Here is a 16,726-nt window from a genome sequence, read left to right on the forward strand (position 1 = left end):
CCTCGCAAATCCGCCAGCCGTGTAAACGTCTCCGCGAGCACGAGAGACCGTGTCAGCGCGAGTCCTCTTCCGCCAGCACGTCCCAGACATCGATCTCGCTTATCGCCAACTGCGGAAGGAACCGCGGGATATGAAGCTACAGGATTTTTTCCGCATCCTCGAGAGTCTTTGGACAGAAAGATGCCCAGCGAAAGCCGTGGAAATCTTGCAATTTAACCCGCATTAAGCGCGAAGCTGGTAAGTCAATCAAACTCCTCATCAAGTTTCCATTAACCTGCTCAATCATTTCCGAGATTGTAAAATATCACTCCTGAAAGCCTAGTCGCCGAGTGACCGATGATCTCTCACGTGCGAATATTTCGTACTCAATCCCGCATGAGAAATGAAACGCTGATGACGTAGCAGTGCGATTGGAACACGTGGAGGATTGCGCGAGGCGGATTGAGGGTTCAGCGGTCCGTTAGAGTAGTAGGCGAAGTGGATCATTCCATTTGAATTTCATGAAGGAAATCACTGTTAGATGACTGCGCGCCGCTGTTTACAAACAAGCCATTTAAATAGCTATTAAGCTTGACGATAATTAACGATCACTTTCGCGATGCGCCACGCGCGCGAGGATTGGGACAGATGGTCCGCGATAAATTCAGCCTTTTGTTCCTGCCATTAGCGCGTTATAGAGACAGCATGAATCAAAGATCGCAGACAATCGCAGCTGGACGATCTTATCGAGATCCTATCGCAGCGACGAACAAATTTATCTTGGAGTACTTCTTTTTCAGTGTCGCGATCCGTCAGCCAGGCTTGTTCGCGCAATTAGCAGCTCTTGCGATCATTAATGTCGCAGCAGCTTCTTTTGACTTTCCTCGCGATCATCGGTTTCCGCGCCCGCAGCGGCTTTCGATCTCTCGCGATCTCACGCTGATCCTTGATCGCTCTGATCTCCGCGTGGTGCATCACTCGCCATATCTCACGCAAAAGTTTCACCACTCGAGGAGGACTCGATTGCAGGCGGATTTTCAGATTGGTTTCTAACGAGAACGCCATTTCCGCTTCAAAGTTGCAAATAGTCTCGCGTGCAAGCCACACTCGAATATGGGCCACCGCAACGCGTGCTTATCAATCTCGACGACGTGCGACTATAAATATATACGCGTCATGTATGCCTTCGAGCGGATCCTGTCGCTCGTTTCTGGGCAAATGGATTTATGCGCGCGATGCGATGCCGGCGCCTGCACTTCATCGAGCGATCGTGCGAAGACTAGCCATCCGCTCGATCGCGTCATCGCGGGATATTTTGTGTCCGGTAACGGTGCTGATGTGCCAGGAAAAACTACCATGCGGCTCATTGGCGTCGTTTATCACCGAATGGCTTCGAGCATTTTCGGGCTAGAACAAATAGTCGTAAACGCGCGCATCTCTTGTGCACGCTTGCACGGTCATGAAGTTACTTATTCACTTCTCAAAATTCCACCACAAACAGCGATGTAATAAATCAACATGGAAAAAAAGAGACAGCAAACAGATCTGCTGAATTGAAGACACTTATTTGTTAATACAGCTAAGAATTTTTCGAATTTAGCGAATTTATTTGCTATCGTATTCTTCTTTAAGCGACCCAGCTGGACGGACGCGAACTAGCGTGGACTGAAAAAGAGAACCGATGGATTTCCGAGACTCGTGAAACTCCGATCGCGCATTTTTCCCAAATTGCAGTCGAGACGTTTAGAATATCGCGAGAGATGAGAGATTAACGTCAAACGAGCGGGTGGAACTTGCTTCCGGTATCGAGTTACACCGCTCGCATAATTCCTGATTACGCGAGAGGGACGAATAATTGGTATCATGAATTAACGTAGAGGAAATTAATCGAGCAGCCCCTCCCAACCGATTTGGTCGTTCTATTCCATTTTCTCTCGGAGTTCCCGATTTCCAGGCAGATATGCGTGTACGACGGTAGTCGCGAGTCAAGGTGCCAATTACCGACGCTGCTCAAATACCGGTACCTAATCATTGCCGTGCCTCGTCTATCTTATCGCGCGCGAGCGAATGCGCCTTTCGTGCAAGTTGTGTATACTGTGCGCGATCCTGTTCGTGCCGGATTAGCGTTTATCGCAATCAGAGAGATTCCGCATTATAATCTTCCGGGATATGAATGATGCCACGCCTGGCCTCTCTTTCCCGTTTCTTCATCACTCGCTCGCGAGCTTTTTATCGGCTCGATGACGCTACGACGGATGCCTAAAACAGTGTCGTTACGGATTCCGATCAAGAATCGACGATCTCGTCGATACTAAGTCGTCCCGACGATCGCACGCCGGAAGTGGTCACGGTGCCGCCGAGCGCTCGAGCGACGAATCGGCTTGTTGGCACTTTGAAATTCACGAGAGCGCGTGTCCGGCGACTCGACGAGTTCTCCGTTGCGAGAGGAAAATAGACACGGGCACGTTAATCTGGACGCGTGCACCCACAGAAAAGATTTCTGGACTTAATGCTATTACTCTTTAATCTATCATAAAATAAGATCGCTATAGCGACAATCATATTTATTATTGAAAAGAAGCATATTTTAATCTTGAATAGAAAATTCGAAAATCTAGATTCAAATAATCTTCGTGCTATCTCATTAATTTTCTCAGAAGGATTTAGATAAAAATTTCTAGCAAATTCAAAATATTCTTGATTTAAGAATATTGTGAGATCTAAAAGACATCTTATTCTATTCTTCTAAGAGAATTTGTAGAATCTGCACAAAACGGCCAATATTTATGTGTTGCAATCGAAAATCGGGAAAGTGTTTCTGTTATTTACAATGAATAAGTGCAATACTCTACAAGAAATATTAAAAGATATGGAAAGGTCTTATCTCGAATCTTATTTCTCAAGTAAGTATATTGTATATACTTACTTACATTTCCATATCTTTTAATATTTCTTGTAGAGTATTGCACTTATTCATTGTAAATAACAGAAACACTTTCCCGATTTTCGATCGCAACACATAAATATTGGCCGTTTTATCCGAATAAAGGACGGCGCCGAGTCGACGAGCGACTGTGAGAAAATGATGCGTCGCATCGACAAAGCCTACTATAAAGTGGCGCTAATATCAAATTATTCTACATACAAGAATATATAAGCCTAAATTTGTACATGTTACTCTTGTCTGAAGACAGTAAGACAACTTATTTAATTCGAGAGAGAAGAATAGAAATTACTGATTTAAATTAAAAATTGTTTTATTTTCATATTTTTTATACTTGTAATACGATTAAATTAGTCAAGAATATTTTTCGTCTTGTTATCAGAAATCCTTTCTGAGGGTGTGGATTTAATTCGAAAACGGCTCCCCGCACGTGATGACGTCGACGCGATTCCACTCGCTGTCAGCCGGCGAAGGTATCTAAGCCCGCAAGAAGTGCCGCTATGTCCCACATAAGAGCCAAGCCGGCGTAGGATGATTCTGGGACAGCCGACCGGCGCGTTCGGTTATTACGTACCTTCCGGGTCCGGCTCCCGAGTTTTTTGGCTCCCGAGCGAGCCGTATCTTTGGCGCACTTCTGTCATTTTTTTCAGCATCGGCGAGAAATCTCTTCCTTCGTCGAGAGAAGATCACGCGACTTTGCGCGAATCGCTCCTGCGTACTGCTACGTACTACTGGAAGCCTCGGGGAGTTCCTCGGACGAGCTCAATCCTAAAAAACCGACGGTTCATCATGGGCAGTACGATCAGGGAAATCGACTTCCGATGTCTTCGTCTAGTTTTTTCTGCAGCTTCGTTTCCGGATGGATACCTTGCGTTGTTTGCGCGGCGATGACGGGCAAGATCAGGTAGCTCCGGTGGACGTTTTGCTTTGCTAGAAATTACTCTCGATCAGTGTATGAATAAATCTATAAGTAAATAAGAGAAACAAATTCGCGAGCCGTTCTCCTGCTACTAAATGCAATGACTTGCCCTTTCTCTGCTTATTACTTCACTTTGGGAGCACAGATGGTGGTTGAACTACTTCAGCGTAACATAATTCAGCATATGACTATAGATTCAGGTGACATGGAAAATCCAGAAATTAAAAAATGAGAGACACTCTCATTGCGAGAAACACGTTTGCTGTTTTCGTGCGTTTGGATCCAACAAAACCGTACAACGTCCGATTTCGAGATTCAATTTCGATTAATTCTAATGGGTAATTGCGGTGCTTGCGTATCATAATAGGGAAAAAATTACAAATATTATACATAATACTTTCATTACCGATTGGCCGATATCAGCATCCACGCCCGTGAAAGTTCCAATATTCACTTTTCTTCCTGATCCGAGGCACGAATGTTGACTTCCTGATCTATTTCGAAACTACTACTTTTCTCGCAGCCGCGTTTTGCTCACTTTGCTCGAGTCCGCTTCCATTGCTTGACACCTCCAAATTTTCCAAAATTACGCTCTGCGATGAATATCACGAAATCATTTACCGTTCAATATTTTTATACTTCCAGAACAAATTCCTCCAAACCTTTTCTCTGAAAGACGCGTAGTAGGCAACGAAACCGTCGCGGATGTCGCAGCAAAGAAACTGGGTTTCCAGCTCAGAGGTCCTTCTGAGATCCTTAACTCCTCAGGTATACTCGAGGTACTCCCGTGAGGTAACACTGTATCCTCGTGCACCGTGTGTCAAGTTCACCCACTTCGCGCATCGATCGCCGTCGAGCCACCACGGAAGAGCCTCTCTCTCTCTCTCTTTCTCTTTCTCCCTCGTTCACTCGCTCGGATGCTCGCTCGCTCTCTCGCACTTAGCATACACGTTGTATCTGGCGTCGTAACGACGACGGGCGAAGGTTGTTCAACTCGGGCGGATCTCTCGTAGCACCGCGTCGAGTAACGGGTCCCAAGGCCCGCGCACGCCGGCCGGGCATCACCGGCGCTCCACCTTCGTTCGTCTTCTTCGTTCGGCTTTACCTCCTCGCGCACTCGGCCTGGCGAGCGCACGCGGCGTCGGAACCCTCTTCCTCACCTGCCCGTCCCGTAAAACCTTCCCCGAGTGCCTCCAACTCGCTCGAGTACGCGAGCACGACTTGTCGAGCAGCCAGTCAGCCGTGCACCATTGTCGAAAGATCGTCCGGATAGTCGAGCGCGCGTCCGCTTCCGATAGTCCTCAGTCCGCTTTGGTCGGCGTCGCGACGGGTCGCGGTCTCGCCGTCTCTTTTTTTTTCTTTCCCGCGCGAAACCCTTTCGAACATCGCGATTTTGCATCGGTTCGCGGAGTTCGCGTCGAAGACTTGTATCTTGAGCTTCTTTGTTTCTTTGTCCGTTTTTTTTTCTGGCATACTCTCGGCGAGACTTGATTTCTTTCCTGAACGAGTGCGGTCTTTGAGTTCAAAGAGTTCGGAGTTCCGGGTCGACGGTGAGCTCGTCTCGCTTGTCCGTGCGATCACCGCGAGATCGCCGGCTGTGTGATCGTTGAAAATCGCGTCTGGTGTGATTCGATGCATCATCGAGCGGCGTCTTAATCGAGAGACACAGGTAAGAACCCATGATTCTCTGATTTCTCAAATGTTTCGGGGTGTTTTGCCGTCATCAATTGCGTTACCGTCACATCACGTCACTTTCAACGGCGATTTCCTAACGAACATTTTACAGTATTCCGTGGAATACAAAAATATCTTCGTCACCGCGTCAAATGCACGATTGCTGATGAGTATTGCGCTCCTCAATTTCCCAAAGCGGAAAGAATCGCGTATTATCGCCTATGGCGGTTCATTAGAGACGATTTGTTCCTCTCGCAATTAACTATGCGCGACGCACGCTCGATCCGACACACTTAATCACCACGAATTCCTTAATAGAAGTTCGACGCGGAGGCGTCACCTTCTCGAGAAATGCAAACGAGCGACATTGCATCGATTGCAAAAATGAACGTGGCATTCGATCTAGGTCCAGGACGCGGTACCGCTGATGACGGATCCGTATCTATGTTATCGCGCCGGTGCATTGATCGCAGTCACTTCCTCGAGAAGCTTCTTGCTCATCTTCCCGTTTCTCTTTTTGCGTCATTACGTTACGTTACACTTGTCAGGTCGCGTTTCACGGATGTCCCACCGCATTGTTCGATTGGGCGATTAAACGACGGGAACACTTTGGGGATGCACGAGCCACGCTCCAAAAAGAATCGGGAAACAAATGCGCCAATTATAATAATCGGCGCGATTAATATGACGCATGCCCCACTTTGGTGGGATCGATTAGGATCAATTAGTGATTGATGAAGATGGCACGATCCTTAATAACCACACAGTCGATTAAAATAATCTTGTCTTAAAGCGGTTTCATCAAGTACTGTTCTTTTTTACGATCGTTGAACAGTTATGATCAAATACCTGCGTGTTAAATACAGCTCTTCAAATCTGTCGCAGCGCACTCGCAATGGATCGCCGAAGGCTCGTCGCGTAAATTCGATGAAAAGGGAAAATAGCGTCGTGAGAAAAATAACGTTACTCTTACGTATGAATACTTTCAATTTTCCCCCGTTCATTTCCTTCTTCCTCTCGGGCTTGAATTATTCGGTCTTTCACGCTTCGGTGAAAATGTCTCTCCCGCGATGAAGTCTAACTGCATGCAGGCGCGAAGCTACCCGTTACGCTTCCACGATAACGTGGTAATGGGGGTTATCGTTATTAATCGGCGGCGAGTTAAGGATCAATGGGAGGCGGCACGCTCTCGCGTGAGAACGCGCCTATTGTGCGGGTCGGTCACGGTGAGGGAATATCCCGATATTCCGATTCGATAACGATCGCGCGTCTGGCGCATCTACTCCGTCATGGATGAATTAAGCTCTGATCCGCGTTCGATCTGATTGTAATCATAATCCGATTCTGATCAATGTCTCTATGCATGAATCGCTTTTCCCCGCGGATTATTACAAATCAGAATCCTCGGTCGGATTATCCGTCCGCCTTCCGCCTTCTCGAACAGGATCCGTCCCGGATTAACGCGTCAAGATTAACATGATTTACTGATCCGGATGGCGAGGGAACGTTCATGGCCGGTCCCCTTTTCTCCTCTTCTTTCTGTTACGTTTCTTATCCGGCGTGATCTAATTTTCGCGACGACGGACCGTTCGAGCGCTCGTTGGAGCACAGATCTGTTTGTTAAACAGCGTATCGTTTGTTACGCGATCTTTTCCGCTGCCGTTCAGCGTACCGGAAACGGGTACTCCGTTTCTTCGCCCGATCCTCCCCCGGCCGTAGTGATCCTGCAATAATCGTGCGGCGTCTTCAGGCTGTTCTCCCGCGGATCGGATCAAAGGTTTCGAGGCCGATACCGATCTCGTGCGATTTCGCTTTACTCCAATTTATTTTATCATCGGCCTGATAACATTAATGAGAATATCGAGCTTCAAGGAAGTGGTAACCGCGCTGTCCGGCAGATCGACATTATCATTTTGTTTATCCGTTACGATTCCTACTGCTACTTTCTATGTTAAATCTCGCGTTATTTAACGAGCTCAGGCAAGCATGGCACAAGAACGGTTGCCCCGTAACTGCATTTGCGTCCACTTACGTTAGAATGTTACGGAAAATTGCTGCCATGCTCGCCACCGAAAATAGTCAGTGCGTAAATAAAAGGGGCACGAATTACAATAATTATTGTTGCACACAACGGTTCCATCCCGCGGTTACTCAATTCAAGGAAAGATTACCGATCTCATGATCCCTACGTATTAACCTACCACTCGAAAATGTGAAAACTGGCTATCTCGTTACAATCATCAGAGAGAGATATTTATCAATTTAAGTATTTATTTATATAATGCACGAGAAACTTAACCAGTTTCGTTGTACACACACCCTCAGAAAGGATTTCTGATAACAAGACGAAAAATATTCTTGACTAATTTAATCGTATTACAAGTATAAAAAATATGAAAATAAAACAATTTTTTATTTAAATCAGTAATTTCTATTCTTCTCTCTCGAATTAAATAAGATTGTCTTACTGTCTTCAGACAAGAGTAACATGTACAAATTTAGGCTTATATATTCTTGTATGTAGAATAATTTGATATTAGCGCCACTTTATAGTATAGGCTTTGTCGATGCGACGCATCATTTTCTCACAGTCGCTCGTCGACTCAGCGCCGTCCTTTATTCGGATAAAACGGCCAATATTTATGTGTTGCGATCGAAAATCGGGAAAGTGTTTCTGTTATTTACAATGAATAAGTGCAATACTCTACAAGAAATATTAAAAGATATGGAAATGTAAGTAAGTATATACAATATACTTACTTGAGAAATAAGATTCGAGATAAGACCTTTCCATATCTTTTAATATTTCTTGTAGAGTATTGCACTTATTCATTGTAAATAACAGAAACACTTTCCCGATTTTCGATTGCAACACATAAATATTGGCCGTTTTGTGCAGATTCTACAAATTCTCTTAGAAGAATAGAATAAGATGTCTTTTAGATCTCACAATATTCTTAAATCAAGAATATTTTGAACTTGCTAGAAATTTTTATCTAAATCCTTCTGAGAAAATGAATGAGATAGCACGAAGATTATTTAAATCTAGATTTTCGAATTTTCTATTCAAGATTAAAATATGCTTCTTTTCAATAATAAATATGATTGTCGCTATAGCGATCTTATTTTATGATAGATTGAAGAGTAATAGCATTAAGTCCAGAAATCTTTTCTGTGGGTGCACATTTCTTTCAATGTTAACTTTCAATAATATGTTTGTGTGTAACGAAAAGGTCATGATCGCCTTAAAATTGAGATCCAAGACGCGATCATAAAATTCCTATAATATTCACATTTTATATTTAATGGTACAATAACGACTTATTTGAATAATCAGCCTTTCATTCATCACGTTCATGCGCGTTTGGAGATTCCTTTGTAACGTTAACTACGATTCGAGTCATGTCGCGCGAGGCAACCTTTCCTACGAAACATCGGCGATGGTTAACGGTACGTGCGGTACATGCCGTAGAATTCACGCGTCGGATTCCACGGACCATTCTACCGACCAACTAATAGCGTCCCGCGCGCATTTTCTCGCGTTCACGTTCCCGAGATGCGCGTCGACGCGCCGCGGAGCTCCGATGAAGATCGACGCCCGGCTCGGTACCGTTAGTGGACACGAATATGAACGATGAAAACAAGAAAAGATGCAACGGTAAAAAACGCCCGCGAGTGACAATCGGTCGATCGCCGGGAAATTCCGTCGCGCCGGTGCAGCGCGCGAGCGCCCGGCTCGGCGCGGATTGAAGCCGATGAGCCTCCGCGTCAATCGTTTCCGGAATCCAGTCAGGGCACTTGTGCTAAGTCAAACCGGAATCAAACCGGAATTCAGTCACAGCACTTGCGTTAAAGCAGGTCCCGTATTATCGATTAAGATATTTATTAGCTACTAAGAAAGTTTTATTAATATCTTTTTCATTTTATTATTTTATACGATAATAAAGAATGAAGATATCTTATATCATAATAAAGAAAGTTGTATATTAACATTTTATGCGATTATATTTGAGAGAATCTTAATATAAGAACAGGTTGCCAACATCGCTCTAAGAGATCTCGTTTCGGAGACTTCAACGCGTGGCAAACACGTTGCAGTCGCTCGCTCGCTCGCTACCTTTCCTCTTTCTCTTCCATCTCTGTTGGTATTTAGAAACTTGTTCCTCTGTGTTCATAGGCGTGATTTTATGAGAATATAATTCTTTATTATTGTGTTCGGATGAATTTTATATAGCACTAACGCGCTGTAAACGTCATTGCACGAATGATTCTATGGGTTTCGTCGCGTATAGATGCGCACATACCTGAGTTTTTGTAAACGTCGATGATACAATAATGCCACGTCTACATTCTGCGCGCATCCGCGCTCGGAATTATCAGCAATGAGAATCGAATACGAACGATCCTCTCAGCCGAGGCCTTCGTCATCAAATTGATGATTAAAGATTCGCGTCGCGCAGTCTGCGTAAAATCGCCAAAGGCGATCGTCTGAACAATGGGTACGAATTGCGTCATTGGGAACTATTAACGATCTGCGTTTTGGACTCTTTAGTCGATGTGTTTCTTTAATGTTATCTTCGGCATTCGGATTATCATGATATTATAAGAAAAAAATAAAAGAAAGCAACTATATTACGTCACTTCTTTTTGTTTTTACATGCATTCGTTATTGCTTGCCATCAATTTAAAGATAATGTCTAATTAATGTCTGGCCAGGCTTTATGCAACGTGTTGCATCTTCAAAATGTTGCAAGGATAATCGTCGAAGACGACGGAAACGTAAATGCACAGAGCGCGAATTATCATCCGCAATAGTTTCGCTTACGCACTTTTGTCTTCATGATTATTGATGCAAGCGTCGCGCGTTCGTCGTAAAATTAAGAGCTTCGACTTCCGCGCTTGCAGCATCACCGTCGCCACTTCCGATCGTCGTTCTTTCCGCGCGCACGATCTGCTCAGTTGCGCTCCTCGATCGCGAGGTTGTTTTTGCGAGCCCTGACGACTAGTTCTCGATGTCGCACACAGTCCATTCGCGTGCAACGAGATGGCCGATCTAGATCGTTGCTCAAGATCAGGTTCGGCATTTCAGTGTAGGTCATCGTGTCGAGGACAGCCTCTTTGATTCACGGAATTTCCCTTCGTTCTTTTACGATTCGCGGCGCATCCTTTGCGCCAACAAGATTACCGCATGTGATTTAACTAGATTTTCTTTGAGTCTCAAATATCAAGTAACAACCCAGGCAGCACACGTTAGCCTAATATATGTTTCTTAGACGTATCTAATGTCTAAGAAACATAAAGCACCATTTAAGAAACGGTTTCAATAGAAACCGTTTTTAGACCTCAATTTTAAAAACGTATTTTTCACCTTTCCACAGAAACGAAAAATGTGTTTTATTAAATTGATTTGAAATTATATAATTAATATAGAAAAAATAGTAATTTCTACTTATTTTGCGAGTATTCATTATTTTTGCGTCATACGTTTCAATGTACTCGATTATGGAACAAGAGACAAAAATCAACACAAGCGTGTGCGATTCCCACCTCTGATTCACCAAGCGACCGATAGGTGGCCAGGCCAGACGTGACGTTCTCGCAAGTAACATTTGCGTTATCACCTTATAAATAACCATCCGGAAAACCGATCCAATACTCTTTTCTTCTTCTTTTCTTTTGAAACTTTTGAGATCACTGTTACTTGAAGTGATATTTCAAAGGAGCGAGATTCCACTACACGAAATTTAGAGAGTAATTCATAAAATATAAAAATGTAGTTTTTTTACAAAAATGTGACTTAACTCTGTCTATCTTTGAGGCACTGATATATAGAATTGATAAATATTTTTCTGATGGTTTCTGAAACGTTTCTCCTAACGTTGTTTCGTTGGACATTTTTCTGCTAAATAAACGTTTCAATAAAATGGTTATGAAACGTTACGGCAAAACGTTTATGAAACGGTTTTGAAACCGATGTGTGCTGCCTGGGAAGTCTCAAGGTGTTCTGTTTGATTTTTGTTTCAGTGCAAAAATGCAGATGCAGATGCTGAAGATCGCGGTAGTCCTGCTGATCGCAGGATCGGGCGACGCCAGGCCTCAGGCAAGCGGTAGGTTTCGCAAGTGAAATTGCACGACGATGTTCCGATAGGGGTTGCGATGCGACGGAAACGACGGCCCCGATGATACTCACCGATGGAAGCCGCGCAACGTGACGAGTCGGTGGCAGGAAACGACGTTTTCTACCGCGAAATTGATGCCCCGTTCGCGATGCAATTGCGGTTAATGAAGCGTGTCTATCTGATCGCAAAGCGGTTATCTTTCCCACATTAATATCACGTTGATGTTACGTACCATGCTAATATCGTTCCGAGCGCCTGAGTATATAAGATCCAGCTGTCGCGGCGGTCATCGTTTACTCTAAATGTCGGCCTGATTAGTTTTATTTCGCGATTCGCTTGACAGACTTGCGTGCGACGATTATTCTCAATCATTGACTGCTCTCCTCCTCCTCCTCCTCCTCCTCTTTCTCCCCTTCATCCCTCTTTGACGAGTCGTTCGTTTCCTCAAGAAATGAGCCTCGTCGGACGTCCCATTATGGAGAAAACGCGTGCGAGGCATCAAGCGTGTAATTACTCAATAACATCGATTGTGCACGGTCGTCCCATAGCGACTCGTTCTTCTCGTAAACGCCGCGATTACCGGCGTTGCTCGTCGCGCGCGTTGACGTTACCACCTACGCTTGTCCCTTGCAAAATCGAATTTCTTAAGACGGAAGCGTTCACGACCGCCAGCTGCCTGGACTTACGGCATTCTCGAGAAATTCTCGCGTCGCAATATGTCCGGTGGTTTCACACTATCAGCAACCGTTGGCAATCGTTATCGAGATGTCGCAAACTGGTCGCTAACGTCGCTGAACTCGTCAACGATCATCATTAAATTTTAAATTTTAACTTTAAAAAATTCGACTTTATTTATGCCTTATATATACTATTTTATATTTTATTTTATGTATACTTTGACTTACTTATTTTACAATTCATAATTTAGGCTTTTGAAAACTGACGAAATATTTTTTTCATTTTTCAGGCGCGGATGCAGCGACGCAGATGGAAACAAGCGACGCGGGATGGAGAAGCGTCCGTGTCTTGAACAAGTCGCACGACATTGTTCGAGACGATAGCAGGTATACGGGAACTTCCGGAAATAATAGAAAGTCGTATATCACATCATATTTCCGCGGTAATGTCGATTTGTCGCGCGAGCGCAACGCGAACGGTTCACGCGCGAGCAGCTCCGCTCGCAACGGGCCGGCGCGATCGTTCCAGAGCGCGCGTCGTTCCAAGATCGAAGATATCTGGACGATGCCTGAATTTAGAGCAGTAGATGCTCCTCTTGATCTTCCCAGATCGAGATTGACGTCAAGTAGAATCGCGGGGGTCAGTGTCGTCCGAAACTCAAATGAGACTAACAGATCATCGCTTCGTGATCTTGATAGCTCAAACAAGAGACATTATGAACAGATAGCCCTGTCAAACTCTGCTTTAGCATTGAACGATAGCTTGAAAATCAATCGAAAAAGTCACTCGGAAATGACGAACGCCGGGGTCTTTGAAAGATCGAAGTCTGCCGTGACTTGGAATCAAAATTTCGGATCGGTGGTCCCTCCAGTCAAGTTCTCGTTAGCAGAAAATAATTTCTCAGCAAATCATGAGTCACATTTAGGCAGGGAAAGCGACGGTATTTCTTCAGCTTTGAAAGGTCAATGGAAATCTGCTTCCGTTAGGCCTAGTTCAATCTTGAATGAAAGTAACAATAACAATACATCGCGTTGGAAAATGAAGCGGCCTTCGAATGTCTCTTCTTTTCAAGCAATACGAACAAATGTCTCGAGCAATTCCCGACGGAACGTTGCCACCGATTCGATCCACGGGAATCGCAATACAATTCGTGGAAGCGCGGATAGAATAGGCTCCACCGTGACTCCGTACAAAGATTTAAAGCCAGCTGTCATCGGCAATTCTTCTCGTCGCATTGAGGATTCCATCCGGCGCGACGGTCTGAATAATTCAGGAAAACTGGCGACGGAGAGGCCTCGTCCGACCTTGATCCCGAATCCGAAATCGGAGGTCGTCGGCCAATTCGCGTCCCGCGGAAACAGAGTGACGTCTAAAAGAAACTTAGTCAAACTGCGATATCCGTTCTCTTCTTCAACTTCCAATCGACGGAATGCCAGTAACATCTTGAATGCGAGCAATCGAGTGAAGTTGAAGAACAACAATGACCAGTCCGCTATACTTCAATGGCAACAGCCGATGGAAGACTATTCGACGCGAACAGCTGCGAAGCGGCCCGACCTGAAAGATCGCGCGACGTTTGAGTTAACGAAGAATCGTAACTCGTCGCTAGCTCAGAAGTCGCCGAGTCAGATGACTGAGAGAGTCGACGATGAAAACAACGAGACAAAAGATGAATACAGTGACACGTACTCAAAGAACTGGCCGAACGAGGCGTTTCAGGGCATTGAGGATTTGTATAATTATGAGAAGTACACTTCGCCCCTGAAGGACGAGTCGAGTCATGAAGAGTCCTTGAGCGTTCTTCCTCATGTTCACTCTGACGACGGCGCACCGATTTTACCGCTGAACGGTGGTTACGTAAATCGTCCGGATCCGGTCCTCGACTCCAGCGTGCAGAAGATCATCCAATGGTTAAAAATTCCAATGATCGTGCCGAACGACACGCGTCTCGCGGACGACGATGATAAAGTTCGTAAGCCGATCGAGTCGGTACTGGAATCCATTTACGAGAATTTAGATCCTAATCGTCCGCTGGGCAGCAATCACGATGGCAATTACGATACTGAGGTTGTTCTTCAAGAAGCGCCGCAAAGTCAGAATGTCGATGATATGGGTTATTACAAAGACTATGCGACTCAATGGCCGAGTCCGAGCTCGGTGCACTCTCAGTACACGACGGACTTCACGGATCCTTCTTTGAGCACTTTAACTCCTTTAGCCTGGACCGAGATCAATAACGCGTTGTTGAGAAACAAGACCGTTTTTAAGCCTGTAACGCACGTGACACAAAATACAGTAGTGCACATACTAAACAACGGCCTGAAAAAGCCGAATGTGACGGTGACACAGTTGAAAACACCCGAAGGGACCAGCGATCAGGCGAACGTCTCTTCAGGATCCTCCGCGGAGTCTCCGCCAAGACCCAACGTGCACATAATGTTCACTTCGCAGAAAGATGAGGAGGGTGAGGTGCCTACGAAGCAGGAGACCGAGAGTTTCCCCTCATCATCGACATTTGGCACGAACTGTCCGACAATCATGATCAACACTTATACCCGTGTAAACAACACGATCCAGAGCAAAGAGGGCTGCAATGACCTCAATATAGTCGTCAATTCCCACGTGCTGAACACGAACGTGTTCAAGCCGAGCGGAGCGCCAACTGCCGAACCAGATCAGCCAACCCCGTCAGTGACGGGAGACTTCAACGATGCGGACGGAAGCGACAAGTACGCGGGCGATGATCTCTTTCAACAAGATTCCTCGATCAATCGCGTAACCGCGTCAGCTGGCACGTATAGTCCAGTTCCGTTAGTGACACAACAATCGGATGGTCTCAGCGAGGAGAATTACGACTCTCAGAAGGACCCACTTGGGATCCAAGACGCAGGGGAGTCTGTCTCCACTGTTGAGGTGTTTCAGGGTACCCAGATCAGCGTGATCAGCTCGGGTGCGCCATTGACGGATTCTGTAGCTACCGCGGAACCACCTGATGCTTCAGGATCATCCATTGATGGTCCCAGTGTGGGCGATGAATCACCGATCGCTGACGGGGCTTCAGGGGCGTCCGCGGCTCAGGTCCCATCTTTGCACACCGCTGGAACCGTGATGGGTCAGTCGAACAACGCCCTGGGTACCCTGCAGCTGCCAGCCCGGCCGAATCTCTCCATCAGGCCCGGCCTGGCGAGTGCGATCGGCTCGCCCTCGTCGCCTCCCGCTTCTTCAGGGTCGTCGTCTGTGCAGAGCGACGATGATGATGACGATGACTATGACATGTCGCCGGGCGGCGTGTTGCAATCGATAGCCTCGATTTTCACGTACTTCAGCTTCATGAATCCGGTGGGTTACAGCTTCTTCAGCCTTGCCGCGGCGCCGTTTGCCGCGATGGCGGCCGGCGTGCTCGGCGTCGCAGCGGTCGTATTTCCATGGGCACTTCCGAATGTTTTGGATCTCGGTCGCGCCGCCGACAGCGTGACCGTCCGCTTCAGGCCGAGCCTCGAAGAATTCGTCAGGCAAGCGGTGCACAAGTATGCTCGCCTGAACGAATGGAAAAGCAAGCGTAGGAAGCGCAGGAGATGAATCATCTTCTGATCGATCTTGTAATGTTCGTGTATTTCTTCGAGGCTTCTTACTTTATCGAATTCGCGTTGTGAATCATGCGTTCTTCTTCGGGAATCAGTAGAATCCGTGGCATAAGCTTGTATGAAACAAGTGCGGTTCCGTTATCTTAATTAGAGAAATTAATTAATGGATTTGCAGAACTCGGAAAAGTATACTGGCGATAGTTTAAATCGGTCACGTATGGTTAACGGAGAATGCGAAAGAGATAATTACATTTATTTTAGAATCTGTGCATGTATATGTTGATAAGACGTAGATATAATGATAATTCCAGTTCATATTTTCGTTCGGTCAAGTTAAAGCTTGTCTATCTATTAATTAAATAACGTAGTAATTAGATGATTATAACATTTACCCTCAAGCATCTCCGTCCATTATAGATATATATTTTATGTGGAATAATTGATGATTATAGCGCGCATAAGCTCGTTTATTATATATTTTTATATGATGTTAGCCTTATTTTTGCCAAAGTAGAGTAGTACGAAAATAATCGGTATTACATACTAGAGTTGTTGGATAACAATCAAGTACAATTATCAATTTCGTAATTTATCATATTACTAATATTCACCATTTATTATTACGGTCTTTTGTAGAATATAATGAACTAGATTATAATAATGCGTTTCCTATAATATATTGCAAATTTCGTTAGAGAGTATATATTTTCCGATGTATAATTTTTTATAACTAACATTTCACATTGTATGCTGATATTTTAATTCATATTACACCATTTCAGGACATTTGCAGTATTTGTGTGCCAACAAACATGTAACAATAATAAAA

The 16,726-nt window shown here is 45.1% G+C and overlaps 1 protein-coding gene across 1 annotated transcript in view; it reads left to right on the top strand.

Moving 5' to 3' along the window:
• LOC105284675 overlaps nucleotides 1-16,726 on the top strand; it is a 22,027-nt gene continuing 5,301 nt past the window's right edge. Inside the window, exons 1-3 of the mRNA XM_026972642.1 lie at nucleotides 1-237; nucleotides 11,541-11,623; nucleotides 12,603-15,891. Coding sequence (XP_026828443.1) covers nucleotides 11,548-11,623; nucleotides 12,603-15,891 — 3,365 coding nt within the window. The 5' untranslated portion in view covers nucleotides 1-237; nucleotides 11,541-11,547. The remainder of the gene's footprint in view (nucleotides 238-11,540; nucleotides 11,624-12,602; nucleotides 15,892-16,726) is intronic.

The sequence above is a fragment of the Ooceraea biroi genome, chromosome 9, assembly GCF_003672135.1.
Source record: "Ooceraea biroi isolate clonal line C1 chromosome 9, Obir_v5.4, whole genome shotgun sequence".
NCBI classification, from domain to species: Eukaryota; Metazoa; Arthropoda; class Insecta; order Hymenoptera; family Formicidae; genus Ooceraea; species Ooceraea biroi.